The sequence below is a fragment of the Culex pipiens genome, unplaced genomic scaffold (assembly GCF_016801865.2).
Source record: "Culex pipiens pallens isolate TS unplaced genomic scaffold, TS_CPP_V2 Cpp_Un0003, whole genome shotgun sequence".
NCBI classification, from domain to species: Eukaryota; Metazoa; Arthropoda; class Insecta; order Diptera; family Culicidae; genus Culex; species Culex pipiens.
Genome location: NW_026292820.1, coordinates 157,780 through 176,717, shown reverse-complemented (window position 1 = coordinate 176,717; position 18,938 = coordinate 157,780). Strand labels below are relative to the sequence as shown.

Genomic DNA, 18,938 nt, shown 5'->3' with positions numbered 1-18,938 from the left:
TACAAGGATGCCAGCTCGCTGCAGCGTCACATAAGGTAAATGCGAGACGAAACCATGCTACGATCCGCCCTTTACTAGCACGACTGTCACTCTCTCACGTTTCTCTTTTGTTGGCAACTTTTGTGTGCGAGCAATCGACATGCTGCCAAAGTTACCCAAGCGAAAGTGTGTGTGTGTGAGAGAGAGAGTAAAGAGAAATTGTTGAAAAGTGCGATTCTGTCGGAGAGTTTTACTCCCACTGCGATCGCGCGGCTCTGCTAGAGAGGAGGATCAACTTGAAACCTCAACATTGCAAATTGTTTCTTTTCAACGCCTATCATCCACAGGTACGAGTGCGGCGGGATGAAAAAATTTCGCTGCGTCATGTGTGGCAAAGCGTTCTCGCAAGGATCCCATCTGAAGCGGCACCTCGAGTCTGGAGTCTGTATAAAGTACTACTTTTAGGCAGTGAAAACGGCACGTGATCATGTGCGTTGTAAAAGAAAATCGGAACGTCGAAAATAAGCAAATTGCGTAGCAAAACGAATGCAACAATTGTAAATTGGAAATCTTAGATGAATTCACGTTGATAGTGCTAGTGTAAATAAAAAAGCGGGGCACTCGTTTGAAGACCCAGTGCCAACCTGGTTTAAATCGACACTTAACCTCAGATACAAATACCTTTTGTTACCACTAGGTTAGACCTAGACAAAATAGTCATTGGGCGGAAAGGTCGGTTCAAACGAATGCGCCTATTGTAAAGTGTTTTATTCCCGAAATGAGGGGAATATCGTTGTACATCAGCAGTACTTTATCATGAAATGTGTTGTAGTTTATTGTTTTCTTCGATTCGAAACGATATATTGTTATCTAATTTTTAAGATGGTTTGATAACCATAGGAATGAAGCAAAGTAGACAATTACACAGTTTATATAATTGCATACAAAGAGTTGTAACCGAAACCAAAACATAGTAGTAAGATAATAAATACTAGATTTTTCCTGAAATTTTAGTTAACAAACTTGGTACAGCCTCTTACTTCTTTTTTTCTCCTTTTTGTTGATTTGCTACGCTAACATTGAGGCTGCTCCTAATGTTTCCAATATATTTTCTCTGTTTTTTACTGTTCCACAACCTGCAGAGGGATCACCAACATATACCAGTATGAGCAGTGTGTCGATGCCGACTTCCGTCATAGCCACCGACACCGATGATGAGTCTTTCATTCATCTGGAATCGCTGTACGATGTAGGCGCCAAAGTGGAGCCAACTCCGTCTGATTTCATGGATGGTGGCGGCAGCAGTCTGCTGACCGGTGGTGATCCACCTCTCGTAACGGCGGACCTTCGAAGGACAACCGTGCACGAATCGCAGTCCCAAGTGAAGGAAATTATTTCCTACCAACGCTACGGAAAGATTGACAAAACAGTATTCTCAACGCAGAAATTCAAGTGCCACCTCTGTGGCTTCGGTTGTGTACACCGTGATACTTTGCTAAAACACTTTGATGAGTCTCATCCATTGTAAATTTCGGGGCAGAAAAACTACAAATTTTGTACATAAAGTTGTGAAATAAATTTCAAGTCGAAAATGCATCTCACTCTAGATAGATAAATCAGTAAAGAACTTGTCAAAACGCAATAGTTCGAACTAAGGGTCTTTATCTGATTGATTTCTTCTTTCTCTCTTGCAGGGTTCGCCCAGGGAAAAATCGAATATCTGGAAGAGATCGTAGAGCCTGGCAGCGGAACAGTTCTGGAAAGCAATACGGTCGTCTTTGAGATTAAGTCACAGCCGATCGATATGGCGGAAACGATCGAATATCTTGTCTCCGCGGAAGAAGAGGATCCGGAACCGAGCAAAACTCAACAGCAACAGTTGCTTCCGGTAGACATAGCCACGGAGAACATTCCAATGTATGACAACCCGCAACTCGCGATAGTGCTAAAAAAGGAGCGCCGCATTCCGTCGCATATGCGTCCTCGGACAAACACGGAACCCCGGTTTGAGTGTCCCAAGTGTGGCAAAGCGTACTCTTTGGCGAAAAACATGCGCCGTCATGCCCGGCTAGAGTGTGGCCAGGAGCCAAAGTACGCATGTCCGTACTGTCCGCTTCGATGTAAGCGCAACAATCAGCTACAGCGACACATCGATTCGCGACACTAGAACAACAGGAGGCTGCTGTGAGGGGTCATGTCTTCGTTTGAATAACACAGTTGCGCTGGTATGCATTGCAAAATTGGGAAATTATCAACATTTGAAATAAATCTAACAATTTATTGTAGATTGCTGATTATTGCTATCTTGTTACATGTTAGTTCTGGGTAATATTGTTTCATTTTTTGCGGTTGCAAATTTACTATAGGGAGGAAGTTTATCTATTGGTTTACACTTCGTTCTTTTTATATTAAAAAAAAAAACGTTGAAGTAATTTTTATATTTATTATTATGGTATGTTAGAAGACAGCATTTAAAAATAGTAAATATTAAAATTGCTTTGTTTTTGGATGTTGTGAAATTCTCGTTTATCTTTTCGTATAAGATTTTTGAAGGAAACAGTTTTTCCTTAAGTTATGACCATTTTTAAAATACCTCATTTTTATTAAATAAATAACTTTTTGGTCGTTTCGGAGAAAATGAATATGAACATATTTTTTTGGAGAAATAACTTCCTAGCTAAGCGAACAGGTAATTTTACTTAAAATTGGTATTAATATAAATTTATTAGCTAAATTAACTGGTTGTTTACACCAGAAGTTATTTCGAATCAGACTTTTTTTTTGTAATTTATCATCCAACTTTATTCGCAGTTTATGATTAGCTTCTAACAACATTTTTTTAACGTCAAGGGTAATACGGGTTTCAATTGCTGATTTTGCTTAGATGACCATGCTGTAATTTTTGTTGTAACCTTTCGTTTACGCATAATTGTTCCATGTCGCTATGTGTTTCATACGGACATATAAAACAAATCTAAAAATCAACCTTTGATTTTTGACCAGCAGTATGTTTAATACGCTAACAGTTATGCAAACACCATTTGAAAAATAAAATACTTTCACGCTCTTACCAGCTTTCAACTAATACCAGCGCATCATTACTATCATCATCATGACAAAAAAAGGAATAAAAAACTAGGATTTATTTGATAAATTTAGCAAATAAAATAGTGAAACCCGGGTAATTTTAGAAAATAACACGTGTAATAAATCTGTATTAAAGTGTTTAGCAGATAATGTGAAAGAAACACACGTTATTTTATGTTATTGTACTTTCTTCGACATTTCTTTGCCATCTTATTAAAAATAAAAACATGGGGAGTAGTCTAACACATGACATTTTTTTTAACAAGTTAGAGCACTACTATTATTGTATTTTCAATAACTGTGGCGGTTCAGTTCTCACATTCGGTGTATATACTTTTGTTCTCTTAGTGTTCTATTTTAGAGTATAGTGCTTTTTAGAAGAAACCAACAGTGTGCTTCTTTTCGCAATACTAACATTCTCCTTCATTTTCAGATGCTCGTCCCGCAAGGCCCCAAGCAGCAACTTCAACAGCAGCAGCAGCAGCAAAAAAACTTAAAACAATTACCGTCACAACGCCGCAATTGACGACGACGAGCGCAACGGTGCTGGAATCTGCTTCACAGGTGGCCCAGATCACCGCAAACACCCCCGTAATCTTGAACGATCTGAACGATTGCCTGCTCGAGAGCAAGAACATTGTGGTGTCGAAGAAGGACAACAAGTACATTCTGTTTACGACGGCCGCGCCGGAACCGATCTCGCTGCAACCGGCGACGACGTCCCAGATACAGTCCATCACGTTGCAACCACTGCAAGTGAGTGCCGCAACCGTCACCGCGCCGGCAGCAGCAACCCTTCATACGGCCACCGTAATCGATACCGGGCGCATCGAGGAGCTGCTGAAGCGGGACAAAATTATCAAAAAGACGGAACTGCAGAGCGACGGCACGACCACCACCACCTACATCTTTGACGAGTGCGGTAATGTTGCTCCCTCTTGATATATCTCTCTCACTCACTCTAATCAAAATTCTGGGTTATTTCTCTTTTTTCGTCTTGTTTGGTTAATGGGACATCTCATCAACATGCCTTCTTATCACACACATACACACAAACAAACATTTAAAACATTCATTCATCTCTTGATTTGGTGATTTGGCCCAGGGTGTGTGGGATGCTCTTGGGGTGGTTTGCCGGTTTTCCCTTTATTTTTTTGATGCAATCCGATTTTAATACACATACAACTTTGCAACATCATCTATACTTTTTGTGCACACAGAGATTAAGATAAAATAAAATATGATCCATATACAAGGAACAAGTTCTCTACGGGTATGGAACTCATACAAATCAGTTAAAAAAACTATTGACTCCAAATTTAAGATTGCATGAAATTTATCAACGGCAAATGGGACTAATGCAGAACTGGACAGAAAATTATCGATGCTACTTTTATGGAAGTATTACCACTTTTGCTACTTTTATGGAAGTATTACCACTTTTGCTGATAACAGCTATGGAATCTTCAATTTACATAAAATCTTTTATTCAAGACACATTTTCACTTGCAAAATGTCAAAATTAAAAAATATATCGAAAGTTTTCTTCCGTGCCTTTCTTTGACAATTTTCTTGTTATATTCGCGCTTTAGTATTTTACCTTACACCCCCCTAAAAAAATTACTAAGTTTATTAATTACCGTCATCAGGGGAGGGTGAGATTAGGTCATACAAAAATGCTGAAATTTGTATGACCCAATTTTACCCCGGAGACCTAATGTCACCCCTGATGACGGTACGTCAAAGCCGTACCAACCCAGAAATTAGTAAAGCCAACTGTCAGATTTGAGTGAATTTCACTCAGAATTCAACGATAACTTGAGAGAAGTTGCGTCTTAGACTCATGAGTAGGTTCGGTTTTGACAAAAACCGAGTGATTCAAAAAAATAGGTTAGTTTAAAGTTTAAAAAATAGGGTAGTTTAAAGTACACATTGTCAAGGGAAACAGATTGGCCAATGTTTGACAGATCCAAACGCGCTGGACACCAACCGCCTTTTACGCCCGCCAAAACTGGCAGTGTTGCAAGCGCAAAACATACGTTGCCAGTGCCGATTTATTTTGCATCGGCCAATCTGTTTCCCCTAGACAATCTGTAGTTTAAAGTCAATTTATGTTGAGGATAGGAACCTTTCATCAGGAAAACTGTCAACTGAAGCACACCGTTTGAAAAGGGTCTATCGAGAAAAAAAGATCAGCAACCTGGTGTTATACTTTCTATCCTGTTTCTGTATGTGGAAGAGAGTTTTACTACATGTTGAAAATAATCTTCGATCTATTAATACAATAACATACTCTTAAGCAAGCCGAGCCCGCCCTGTGGAAACATTTTGTTAACTTTTTTCAATCCATTTTAATCCATTCCATTAGTCATATAATTTTATCACTTAAGGTTTATAATTGGTTGCGGGTCAAACAATAACCGAATAAAGTATTTTTACTTTTGTTTGTTTTTACTTTCTCCCTTGACCACACAAACACACCACATGTGTATATAATTTTGGGCGGTCTTCGCCGCGGACATGTCGGATCATTTGGGTGGCGGGATTATGTCGCTGCGATTTCACGTTCTCTCCATCTAAATGATTTACTTTCCTCCTTCACAACTGATAGATGACAAATAATCATAAACTTCCATCTCAGGATCAACTTTGTTTTATCTACATTTTTTTGCTTGCGTTGCTGCGTTTTACCTCCCACAGTTTCTGTTGTATGTTTTACTTTATTTATGATTTCAATTGTGCTTTTTTTCTCTTAATTATAGCGTTTGTTGTGTTGTTTCGCTTGCCATTCATGCTAACCATTTGCAGTATACCTAAACCACACGAGTGTGCCTTTGTTTTAAATGCTCGGATTTTAACTTTCTGTTTGTATGCAACGGTTCATTACAGATATTTTACCCCTGAAAACTACTTCCAAAAATGTTATCAACACGGCGCCAACGGTTCAACAAGCTACGTCGGTTAAACCGACCACGCTGTCGATAGTGAAGGTAGCACCGGACAATGTGATCACAACTGGTGGCGGAGCCACGGCAACGGCGGTTCCGGCTGTTCCGCAGCCAGCTTTGCCAGCAACACTTATTAGTGCCAGTCCAAATCCAAGCCAAATTATCTCTTCCAAGAAGCTTTTGAAACCAACTCACCCACGGATCAAGTATTCTAAGCATAAGAACCCGTCGGTTCAATCGGTAGCGGCCCTACCGATCCTGACGATTCCCACCGTGCCGAGCAGCAACATTGGGCAGTCGTTAAGCTTGTCCGTGCCGGAGGCCCCGGTCGGAACGACAACGACCAAAATTGAGCTGCTAAATTTTTCACTCTCTCGCAAATTTCCCGGTCAGAACACAAAGACCATTGATGTGAGCAACATCCAGCAGATTCCGATCACGGCCGTTTCCAAACCGGTTCCGACGACGCGCTACACAGTTAGTGATTATGAAACAATCACCTCAAACACGTCCCAGAGTAACGATTTTACCAGTGGCATGATTGACGATCTCGACTATTCGGTGATCGACGACATTGAGCTGCCGGATGATGTCCAGGTCAACTTTGCCGAGTCGTACTCGTCGTCGAAGGGTGCTCACGGCGCTACCACAGAGGATGACGAGGACGACGGTGATGATTCGCAGGATGCTCCGAAACCGCTGCCGGGGAAAAAATCCACTGGCAAGACAGAGGCTAAGATCTTGAACGCCTCGATGGACGACAAGTACGCCCTGCTGGCCAATACGAGTATTATGAAGAATTTTGAGTACACTGTCAACGAGTCCGTGGTGAGCGATGGCGACGATGGCGAGATGCGACAGTACATCTGTCGTCACTGTGGCAAGCGCTACCGGTGGAAGTCCACCTTGCGACGGCACGAGAACGTCGAGTGCGGCGGCAAAGAGGCCATGCACCAGTGTCCTTACTGTACGTACAAGGCCAAACAGCGCGGAAACCTGGGCGTTCACATCCGCAAACATCACTCGGAAATGCCCCAGCTGGAGAGTCGTCGCAAGAGCAAAACCCGCGACTCGCTCAACCTAATTGAGTCTATCAAGGCGGAAGCCGAGGGCCAGTTGTAGATGTGTAAGAAATATGGTTTACTCTGCAGCAGAGTATTCGTACGTACAGCTAGCGTGGAACTAAAAGAAAAAGAAAATAAACACAAAAAATCCTATTGATTACACATAAAGCTACTATATTTCTACATGGATCTAAAAGGTACTATATATGAGAAAGCGAGATACAATACTATACCACTCTGAAAATGTACAAGAAAAGTTTGTGTCATAAGCGCAAACTAGTCTTTTGCGGCACGTTGTTGCCTCGAGAGGCAGGAAATAAAAAAAACAAGTTTTAAAAGGAGATGAATAGCGCTGCTAAGTTAATCTACTAAACTATCCTTTAACAAAACAAAAAAAAAACAAAAACAAACAGCTATAGCGTGTGTGTCCTCTAACGCTTAGTTTTCCTGAAACAAAAAAAGATTTAGTTTGTAAGCCCTCCTATCCCACGTGCGTTTTAGACGATAGGCAATTTTCAGCCAAACTTTAATTTAGTGTTTTATTTCTATCTATTCTGCAAAATAATAATAATAATAAAACCGACCGACCCAGAGAGGAGGTATCATTTCAAACATAGTCCCCTAGCCGTAAAGATTCAGTTAGTGTAAATTTGCAATATACGTTAGAATTTTGTAAGCTTTCCTTCGAAGGTCGTGTAACCATATCCGTGCATACTCATTTTGAATTACTTTTAATTCCGAATACATTACTTTTTCCTACTGATGAATCATCAAACCAATTAACTTTCTGTGTTTGTTTTTGAGTGTGTAAAAATAGCCATCTTCTTTTTTGGCCAACCAAGGTCGGTTCCGGCACTCGTTTTGAATGATCTCATGATGATCTTTTGCGGGACGGGATTGAACCTAAATAAAGTTTCCTTATTGGTCTCATGTCGGCAGTCAATCCACCGTAGATGACTACTACTACTGTACCGTAGTATCAATAAACAAGTATGCAAGGATGGCTTTGTGTAAATCGCGTCGTCTTGGAATAAGTAATAAGTTAAATAACCATCTTTTTGTTCTTTCTTAAAACACACTATAGAGAATGTGGTGGAACATTTTCATGTGATGGAAATTTGTCAAAGTAAGGCTAAAGAACGAATTTGTACGGAATTTGGCATTTAATTGTGAAACGTAAGAAGCAAAACAAACATGTTTAGTGGTACAGAAACAAAACGTAAAAATAGTGTGCTAGGCATATGTTTCATGTTTGTTTATAAAGAGAGCATACAGTTTGGAGAAAAGTAACAAAGATAGTATGTGTAACAATAATACCGTGCATGCGCTATGTGCTACACAAAAAATCACTCATTACAAAGAAGCCATTGTTCATGTAAGATTACACAAATCACAAAATTTTACTCTATATATATATTTCCATTTCGATTTATAAAAAAAATAAATGGATAAAAGATTATCAGCTGAAAACAAAATGTGAAAAGTTGTGTTTTTCTTGGTGGCCCTGGCACATTTTATTTTTAATGTTTTGTCCTTGAAAGAAACAATCAATATCACGAATATATATTCCATTATTATTAATGTTATGTACATGTTCAATAGCGTGTTAAGTAGGTGTAAGAAAGTGCCTTTAAAATTTTTACTAATTCAGTTTTTTTCTCTTTCAGGTAGGCCCCCTCGCATGAGCACACCCCTTCGATGGGCGATTGAAAAAATGCGCTTACAATAAGAGATGGAACAGGACCAATACCGCGGGGTGTTGCCATTTCCATTGGCGAGAGCAGAGAGAATACTTTCCAGCTAACAGTTTCCGCTTTCCATTCCAGACCTGCTGCAGAACGTGGCCGCGGCTGCTAGCACCGCCACGACCGGTGAAACGGCCATCCCACCCCGCTCGTGGCTGATGTGGAAGTACCTGGAGAACAAGTACAAGAACCTCGGTCAGGAGATCTACAAGTGCCGACAGTGTGGAAAGCTATACCGAACCAAGTACACGTGGAAGCGGCACGAAAAGAAAGAGTGCGGCGTGATGCCCCAGTACCACTGCAGTCATTGCGACTTTTCAACCAAGTACAAACATAACCTGAAAACGCACAACAAAATCAAGCACGAGCTGCTGCAAACGATGCACCACCATCACCACCATGGCTATGCTGGCCACCGTCATGGTCAGCTACAGACGGGCATCGTGGGCGAACTCAGTGCGATCGAAGCAGGCCACGAGGCCTTTCTCGTGGACGGCGAAACGAGCCAAGTCAGTGATGTCAGCAGCAGTTGTCGAAACAACAACGTAATCAAACAAAAAGATGATGGCAACGATGTTGCGTAGAGTGGCTATGCTGCTGCCCATCGTGTTGAATCCGGGCTGGCGTGAATTTTTCGAGCATTTTTAAAATTCAATTCCCGATTTCGACAACTGATTTGGATTTTCCTTTTGTTACTGAATTCAGAATATTGTGAATAATTGATTCCTTCCCATTTGTTTTTTTTTTCAAATTTTGTTTTTTTTTTAAGTTTTAATCAATATGTTCAACATGGTGGAATCAAACGTCAAGGCACAAAATGAGAGAGTGCGCCTTAGCAGGCTCTGCTATCAACACTTTGATGAAAAAATCTGATACAACAACAACAACCATGCATGGTTTCGACAACATCTCACATAGTGATGCAATTAGCAGCTAGAGTATTTTTTTAAAGAATAATGAACTTCATAAATATTATTTTTTAAATCTAAAATTGTATCCAATCTTGATGATCGTTGGCTATCATCGAAAGATTGGGAAGCATGTTTTGAATACAGTTGACATGAAAAAGCAACCTTGTGTCGAATGCCCAAATTTAGATTTTTCGTTATCGTTATTCTGAACAAACTATGCCATAAAGGGTCTATCCCAAAATATTATTGATTTTCACATGTGTATATTGTTATACTTGTTTACCGTTCTCACACATTTATTTTCCATTTACATATACTAAAACCAGGAGTCATGAAAAAACGTACCAAATCAGCTGCATATAAGCATTTTTATGTTAAGCAAAAATAAACAACTAGTTAATTTAGGTTCAACTTTTGAAGCTTACGATGACCTTGTTTGCCCAAATCAATCAAGGTTTGATCGTTTTAAGCAAATAAATCAAATTACTCTGCTAAAGTGAAACCTTCAGGCCTTTTCAGTTTTAAGAGCATTTCTAGCACCACTTTTTGTTGTTAAGGAAAAGAATATAAAAACGTGCCAAATAGTTTTTGCCAAGTATTTCTAGGTTAATCTAATCGTAAACGACGCGCATTCTAAACACAATTGTTTGTGTCAGTCAAAGAGTAAATAGTTTTTGGAAAAGTTTCACAGTAAGCAACAAAAAAAAAATGCTGTTGTGAAAAAAGTGAAATAATGTTTATATACAAAAAAACATGATCCATAGATGTGTAAATATATTTATAGTGAATGAATGCTCTTAATGGTACTATTTACAAATATGCATATTGAAACTACGATGTATACACAATATAACAATATATTTGAACAAAAAAAAGGGTTGTTTTTTACTTCTGTTATTTGTACAAAAATCAAAGAATCTCAACTAAGAACAAGTCACAAGTTTAGGTCGTTGCATGTGTTATGTAAATTCATATTTAGAAAAAAAAATCAATTCTTCGTTGCTCTCAGTCAAATACTTGCAACGGTCTAACAAGTGAAATGTGAGTGAGTAAGATATTGCGCCCAAACCGAACTAACACCATCATTTACCTCTTAAGTCAACACCATTCGATTTTATCTTCTAAACAACGCTTCTAACACGGTTTCTGATTTCCAGTTTACGCATTTTAGTTTGTTAATTTGCTTATTTTATAGTTTCTAGTTTTTTTTTTCAATTTCCCGGTGTAATTAGTTTGTGCGAAGATTTCGGTCAACCAAGGGCGTTAAAGTTAAGAGATTATTTTTTCGTGGCAACTCGAGAAATGCATTTTTTGGTCTAAAGGGGATAGGTACTTTTAAACAACTTTTGTTTGGTTTTTTTCTTTTCATTTCAACATTTTGTTTTTCTTTTGATTTTTTACATTTTTTTAGCGGAGGATTTGAGCATCACAAAGATCGGAGGTTTGACCTGGGATCAGCTGGACGCTCGCCTCGCGATGCCACTGCTTTCGTCCAGCAGCGCAATGCCCCTGGTCACTACGTTTCGCGAAGGGGCGGTCCCGCTGATCTTCCCGCGACCACTCTCCGTAAGTCCGGTGGACGTTAAGCCGGGTTCGGTTGGCAGCACTGGCAGCACGGGCAGTGGTTGCGGCAACTCCAGCAGCAGTATTGGAAACATGATGTGCGGCTCGATGGACGCGAACGGTTCTGGGATGGGATTCGCGTGTCCGGATTGTGGTCGTGTATACAAGCTCAAGTCGTCACTGCGCAATCATCAAAAGTGGGAGTGTGGCAAGGAACCCCAGTTCCAGTGCCCTTACTGTGTGTACCGTGCTAAACAGAAGATGCACATTGGCCGGCACATGGAGCGAATGCACAAAGAACGCTTTTTCAAAGTGGAAGGTGACAAAGTTATCGCTCTTGAGCCGTTGGACCTGAACAGTACAGTCTAAACAAAAAAAAAAAAAAAAACACCCGAAAAAGATAGCACAATGATTCATCACATTCAAACAGTGTGTCTGCAGTTGGACATTTGTGATACACGAGGAGCTCCCACACACATAAATAAACACGTAGAAAACCTCATACGCAAACGATATCAAGTTGTGCTTGAATCTCAGTAGGCGGTGTTGCTCCCATGGAAAGCAAATAGAACAGAAGTTTCAAATCTATGCACACTCTCTGACACATACACACACATAAACAATATCAATTACGATTCTGTGTTATCCAAACACAAGAGTAATATTATGAAAAAAAAGTGATACAGATATATTTATATTCCAATTGTTACGTCTTCCATAGAAAGATTTTTATTTTTTTTATAAATTGTTAAAATGACAAAAAGCACTAAAACATTCAAATCATTCCACTTATCAACTTTCCGATTAAAATGTTTATAATACTTTCGACAAAACACTTTTCTACAACATAACAACAACACAACTTTTTTTTCGTTTCAACAGAGATCAGTATTTTGCATTCCATTTTCATTAACACATAAAAACCGAAGGCCCGAAAAGTTTAGCCAGTGTGTTTTTTAAATTGATCAATGTTTTAATAGAAGTATAAATAATACACACTCACACAAAACAAAGCACACCAGATATATAAATGAAATAAAACTGACAAGACTCAGCGGAATAATTGCATTTGTTTAGACGTAACCATTACCAACAGATAGAAGAAGAAAAAGACAATGTTACAGATTGTCAGTTCCATATAACGCGCACAGTTGGTGAAATGTACAATTGTTTAAATTTCATTTTAAACAGAAGAAAACAAACACCCATATATACACACGCACACACATACAAAAAGCGACTAGACAAGCATAATTTGTCTCAATTTGTTACCGATTGTTTTTTTTTGCACAAGAGAACAACTTTTACAAAATGTAGTGAAACAACGTTTTACCTCAACGAATAACTAGGTTTACATGTTTATAGTTATCAAATTTAGGCTTAGTGGACAGTTTAGAAAAAAAGAAGAACTACACAAAAGTAAAGAGCAAGCGCTGCTAGTATTTCTGAATGATATTGGATGATTCCTACCGTTTGTGCCTTTAGAAATAGTTGTACGAGAGTTTAATTTTTTTTGCGGTGAAAAATAACAACTTTTCGGATAAGCATAAGTACAGTTGAACGCGACGAGCTGACACTAGACAAAAAAGTGTGCACAAATGCCATGCTCATCACAAACTATTAGACGACGTTTTGTTCAGGTACTAGCAGAGCGATAGAAATCTTATCAAATTTACTTGAACCAGGTTAAAATACCAATTGTTGTAAGTTTAAGGTAGAAAAGTTCTTCCAAACCCTTTCTGTGACAATATCCAACCATTGCCCGTACTGAATAATTTCTACTCAATCTTAAGAGAATTTTTTTTGTCACCTTTTGCTAAAGGAAACATTTACATTTTGATGGTTACCGAACAATCCGCACGCTCTCTTTTTTTGAAAAAAGGTTATAGCGAGTCATTTTTTTCTACATGATTTTTCAAGTTTCTGGATAGTAACAGTTGGGTTTGGAGGATTTTTCATAACACGAATAAACTGGACGAGGCAAAATCAACTACAAAGGAGAACGGAACACTTTTCAAAAACTTATTTTTAATAACATTCGGTTCACCGTTTAGTTTAATTTGCCTTGGGCAGTCTCTATGTGAGCACATGCGAAGCATTTCTATTGAAAAGTTTATTACAGCTAAAATTTTACAAAAGCCATAAAGGAAATACGCGTATGCACACAAATATTTCGGTTGTAACCAACCTTTCAATACGATTGGAAAAAAAGTTCTAAATAAGAAACAAAAACGTTCCAAGCGTTGCAAGAACGTTTAAATCGCCATGTGTTAAGTATAAAAAAATAATATTCCCCTTACAATTCCTTTTTCTGCATGTTGGTAAATTGCGCGACTATTTGTGATTTTATCGACCTACCCCCCTCCTCCCTGATTCCAATTCTATCGTACATTCCCTTACAATCGCTTTTGAAGCGTTAGTTTTCTTCGTCAATTTCAACCACGGAACCCTGTTGTGCTGCTTTCCCATCTTCTATCGTGTCGAGATGATCACTTCTTCCTTTATGTTATAGAGCGTGTTAAATTTATAGCCCAGTTTAACTCAGGCAAAATATTTTTATCAGTTGATTAAGAACAGGGGAGCGATTTTTGTTGGAAGAGAAAGATTTATTTGATCGATAAGTTTATAATGTTACACACATTCCTATCTTAGAAGCCTTAAGGTCGTATTTTTTTCTCGGATTTGTTAATATTGAAGCATCCTTTAGCTTAACCATAGTTTTTTTTTTTTATATTATAGTCTTTTCCTTTTATATTACTCAAACGATAACTTCTCTGCTATTGATTTCCTGCGTTCCCATGCTACAAAATTTTGGAGGTTAAGAAGAGTTAAAACGTAGTTTATAAGAAAACACAACAGTCTACAAAACAGCAACAAATCGATTGCCATTAGCGAATGATTTTAAGAAAAACTTCGCGATTTATTAAAGTAAGATGATTTTTTTAATACCCTTTACGTTTAAGACTTTTGTTGTTTTGATGTGTCCAAGTGGTTGGAATTCACAATATTTAAACAATTTTAATTCGAAACAGACACGAAAATCAAAAGAAAAAGCGCACAACAACATCGGTGTTGGGTCCTGACAAGATGATTACCATTCGTTTTTAAATTATGCATCGGGCGCGCCTACGATATAAATTAAATTGTTGTATTTTTAGAAAATTTGAAACGTTCCAGATTAGTCAAAAACTAAAAAAAAAAAAACACAAAAAAGACATTATGCATTCGAAAGACAGTAAGAAAGAAAAACACAAAACCTTTCGCTTCAGCAGTTACACAAATAAAATACTCATTTTAATTGAATTAAACCAGATCATCAATTTTTGTATAGAAACGACAGGAAGTAGGCAAAACATATTCAGAAAAAAACAAATATTTTGTTTATTTTTCTATATTTACACAAAATTCTGTATAATTACAAGAAAAAAAAAGTACCCACGAGGAGGAAAAATACAAGTTATGATATACAACGAGAACAAGCGTATGTATCAAAAAAGTTTATTCGTTTTGTAGGTTATTCCAGTTTAAGAGTAAGTTGTTCTTATTTGACAGAAATATAAAATACATTCTATATTTGGAAACCCCCCGTCGTTTTCGTAAGAAAGTGTGTTAAGTCATTACCCATGGATAAGAAACATAATGAGAAATTGTGAAGAGTTTCGAAGGTTTTACATGTAACGCGAAATCGAATAAATAATTTGCTATGGTGTTGCTATGTGTTTTCCCGCCGTGGTTTTTTCCTATTTTTACTAACATATTTTTATTTTTTCCAGGTGACGTCCCCCACACCCTGGACATGTACGACACGCCGGACAAGCAGCATCAGTTCCTACAATGGCCCGACGCGCTGCTGGTGGACCAACAGGTGACGACGGGCAGGTTTGTCGGCGCCACCGCCGGCGATTCGTTTCACCAGATGCGAATGCCTAACTTCAAAAGTCGCACGAAAACGAGCCACGTAACGGACAATGAAAAGTACCATTGTCTGGCGTGTAACCGCAAGTATTTGCGCAAGAAGAGCCTGACCCGTCATCTGCGCTATGAGTGTGGCAAGCAACCGCTTTACCTGTGTCCTGTGCAACTTTGCTCCTATAAAGCCTTCTACCGTATTGTGTTGGAAAAGCACATCCAGACGCACATGAAAAAATAGAACTGTGAATAAAAACTAGCGGATTTTATCAAACAAAACAACTAACATTTTACTAATTTCCCGGGGATTGCGGAGATTTTGCTCGTCGGTATGTTTGCATGTAACGCGCAGGTTTGTCCTAAAATGACTAACCAAGTGGGACAAGCCTACGCCGAAGGACAGGCGTTTTGTGGGAGACCAAACGGGGCTTTTGGGCTCTTTACGAAAGGTCGTTTGAGAGGAATACTGTGTGCGAGTGTGTGTGGGAGGGATGAAATCTAGTTCTAATTTTGATCAACTAATCATAACGTGTTGTAGACGTATATTACAAACTAGATTGTAAGATGAGTTTGCTTCTTGAGAACATTAACAGCATCTAATTTGTACCTAACTCATATATTACTAACCCAACTAATCTACTAACGCTCTGTATTTTTCTCTTTTCTTTCTTCCTTTCGGCCTGCGAAAATAAAAAAATCTAATACACTTAAATAATACCAACCAACACCAACACTCCTAAAGACGATAGTAGCTCACTGGGTGGCGGTTACACTAAGATCAAGCTCGAAAGTTTTAATCTCTGGTCGGACTCGGACTTTGTTGCCATGACCGATCAATCCATGAACTCTTCCGCCGGGGGCTCACCGCAACCGCAGCCCGCCACGTACGTGCCGGTATGGCGCTGCAAGACGTCCAAGTCCACCTCGAGAATCAGGGTCGCTACCAAGAAGACGTCGTCTTCTTTCAGCGCCGGTTTCGGCGCGTCGCCCAAGAAGGAGTCCGTGCGAGGGGCCAGCTCGAATGCGTGCCTCAACAGTAGCACCTCGTCCGTGGGATCGACCACCACCGACAACGGAACGGGCGTCCCGCGCAAAGAGGACAAAATTGTATTCCAGCATGAGAACGATACCAAACCCTGGAAGTGCAAGACGTGCGGCCGCAACTACAAGTGGAAAAATAGTCTCAAATGTCACATCAAAAACGAGTGCGGCGTCCCGCCAAAGTACTTTTGCGAGCGAATGTGCGGCTACAAGACCCACATTCACAGCAATCTGAAGCGCCATCTCAACTCCAAGTTTTGCAAACCGAACTAAACGCGGTGGCGCGCCACTCATACATTCAAATCTATTTTGCTGAATTTCTGCAGAGCGATTGCGATCACTCTCACACTCTCTGTCTTAGTGAGAGAGAAAGAGAGCGCGACGCAACAACCGGTTGAGAGCGCGAGAAGGGTACTCGCTCTGCGGCAATTCAGAGATTCAGAGAGCAACATAATTGCAATTTCTACAGTACAGAACAAGATAAAAGTGTTTCCTCGATTTACTATTTGTTTTTCACTCTATGCTAAAGCTCGTCAGCATTAGAAGAGTCAGTGTTTAAAGTAAAGCAAAAACATAAGAAAAAAATAGCACTTTTGAACACGTAGGTATTTTCTTGTAAGATAAACCCCAAAACGAAGCAAGACCGTGGAATAAGTTTCTAGTGAATTATAAATATATTTAATTAATAATGATTAGTTTAACCAAATGTATGTATGCTACACTGACTTGTGTGTGTTTAACAGGTTAAACTGCGTTTATACTAACGTTCTTTTGTTCAAATCGTTGCCATATTATTTTTAATCCCAATAGTTCCTTCCAACGCTCTGTGCATGCGAAGACATTTCTAATTTATTTATTTCTCTTTAACATAATTTCTATTTGTAACAACGTAAATGAACGGTTGGCCATAAGTGAGTATCGTTCCAATCGAATACCGTGGTCGCGAAAGGCATTTTGTAAGCGATATGTGCAAACAAGGTGACAGACAAAAAAGTACTTAATATTTATACTAATATATTTTTTTAGCAATAAAGTAATTGATTTTTAAGTTCGATCAGTGAAAAATAAGTCTCACGTACTTACAAGAACAGTTCAACAATGAAACAGATTGCCATACATCACATAGAGAGAGCACAAGAGTTCTTTTCTCAACTGTGTACACATTTTTTTTCTAGTCGACGTACTTAATTGTATTTAAAAAAATGGCAGTTTAACTCTTTCGAGTCAGTAATAACCAGATAGTCCGCAGATTGGGCAAGCATCGCAAGCAACTTTCAATCTCTTTGCAAAATTGCCTTGCCGTACTTTTCAACCAATGCAAGTCCTCTGAGAGTGCAAGTCCGTGAGAGAATCATTATCTTCTCTTTAGAAGATACTTAAGAGAGGAAAAGTGCGAAATTTGACCAAAGAGAGAAAGAGTGAGAGAATTGTTTTTTCCGATGACGGAGAAACACATTAACCAGTGAAGTGATGTCTGCTTATCTGCGGCAGAACTAGGTTAATTTATTGTTTTTGTTTTATTTTTAATGCGTTTTTTAGTTATTATGTCAGTATAAGCAGAATGCAATGTACCATAGAAGTTATGAAAAAAGTCAGAACAAAACACACTTAAACATAAAATACTATCATCACTTGAAAAGATCGCCCTTGTAATGATAAATGATTATACACATACACACACAAACAACCATACAATAAATGAAGAACAAGATGAAGTTATTCTTAGTATTATGTATTTCTCATATATAATATGTAGCAAAAGCAGTGAAGAAAAATTGAATCTTGATGAATAAAACGAACAAAAGTTTCTCGATTCATTTCTTCCAGAAAGCAATCGTCTCTCTAGTCACATCTCTGTCAACGCTCCGGATTCCGCGCGGTCACACAAAAGAAAACGGTCGCGACACTCTTTGTAGGCAGGGCCACTTGCGAGAATCGTTTTCACTAATATGTATTTCTTTTTTAGGTGACTGACCGTGCTCCGCCGCTCATCTCCTTCCCCCTCAACACACTCGCACACACATATGCAGTACCACCTTTGATGCAGCTTAGGAGCTGTTGTGACCTCCAGCAGGATTGACGATGTGTGACCTTACACGGGATGATGACCGGATTCGGGGTTTTTGAGATTTATCGATTTTTTTTCTCTTTAAATTCTTTGGACAGGTTGAGAAAACGCGTTTAGAGTAGTGCTCGTCCCCGAATGTATATTATGTGGAGGAAGAGAAAGTGCTCCTTGCGAAACGAATAAACACGTTATAGTTTTGTTGTTTTTATTATTTTGAAGCAAAAGCGCACCCACAACGACTTGTGTTGTGTGTGCCCGTGTCTGAATATTGAATATATTATCTCTCAATATCTGTTGTTGTGTGAAAAATAAAAAAAAAACCATTTTTGGTGGTGGATAAAAATTAACAACTCATTTTTTGTACACATAATATAATTCTCACTCACATACTGCTATTTCTATTTCAATGGAGTTTGTTTCTAAGCCTGGAAGTTTGAAGCAAATTGCTACACACATTTATTTGATTTTTTTAATTCTATATGATGGTATAATGTCGTTTTCGAGTTTTATTCTGTGTGAGTGTAGGCACAATAAAAGATAAATTTAAGTACAACAACTACAAGTAAACAATCTCACATAGCAAATCACTTTCACAAACAATACATTACATCGCTTCATAAAAC

General features: G+C 38.7%; 2 protein-coding genes across 4 annotated transcripts in view; both read left to right on the top strand.

Annotated features, from left to right (window-relative positions):
- Positions 1 to 7,484, top strand: part of LOC120429225 (longitudinals lacking protein, isoforms F/I/K/T-like) — a 63,377-nt gene extending 55,893 nt beyond the window's left edge. For 2 of the 3 annotated variants that reach the window (XM_039594437.2, XM_039594438.2), the window contains exons 7-8: positions 3,500 to 3,988; positions 5,956 to 7,484. In XM_039594437.2, the coding sequence (XP_039450371.1) occupies positions 3,500 to 3,988; positions 5,956 to 7,136 (1,670 nt within the window). In that variant the 3' untranslated portion in view covers positions 7,137 to 7,484. Of the gene's footprint in view, positions 1 to 1,121; positions 1,452 to 1,673; positions 2,100 to 3,499; positions 3,989 to 5,955 lie in introns of all 3 variants that reach the window. The other variant, XM_039594439.2, reaches the window with a different exon arrangement.
- Positions 7,485 to 7,622: 138 nt separating this feature from the next.
- Positions 7,623 to 18,051, top strand: LOC120429226 (zinc finger protein 865-like). The gene is given in 6 exon segments (XM_039594440.2): positions 7,623 to 8,482; positions 8,484 to 8,554; positions 8,905 to 9,368; positions 11,151 to 11,616; positions 15,071 to 15,403; positions 15,949 to 18,051. Coding segments are annotated over 6 exon segments (2,010 nt in total). The 5' UTR covers positions 7,623 to 8,378; the 3' UTR covers positions 16,521 to 18,051.
- The last annotated feature ends 887 nt before the right edge of the window (positions 18,052 to 18,938 follow it).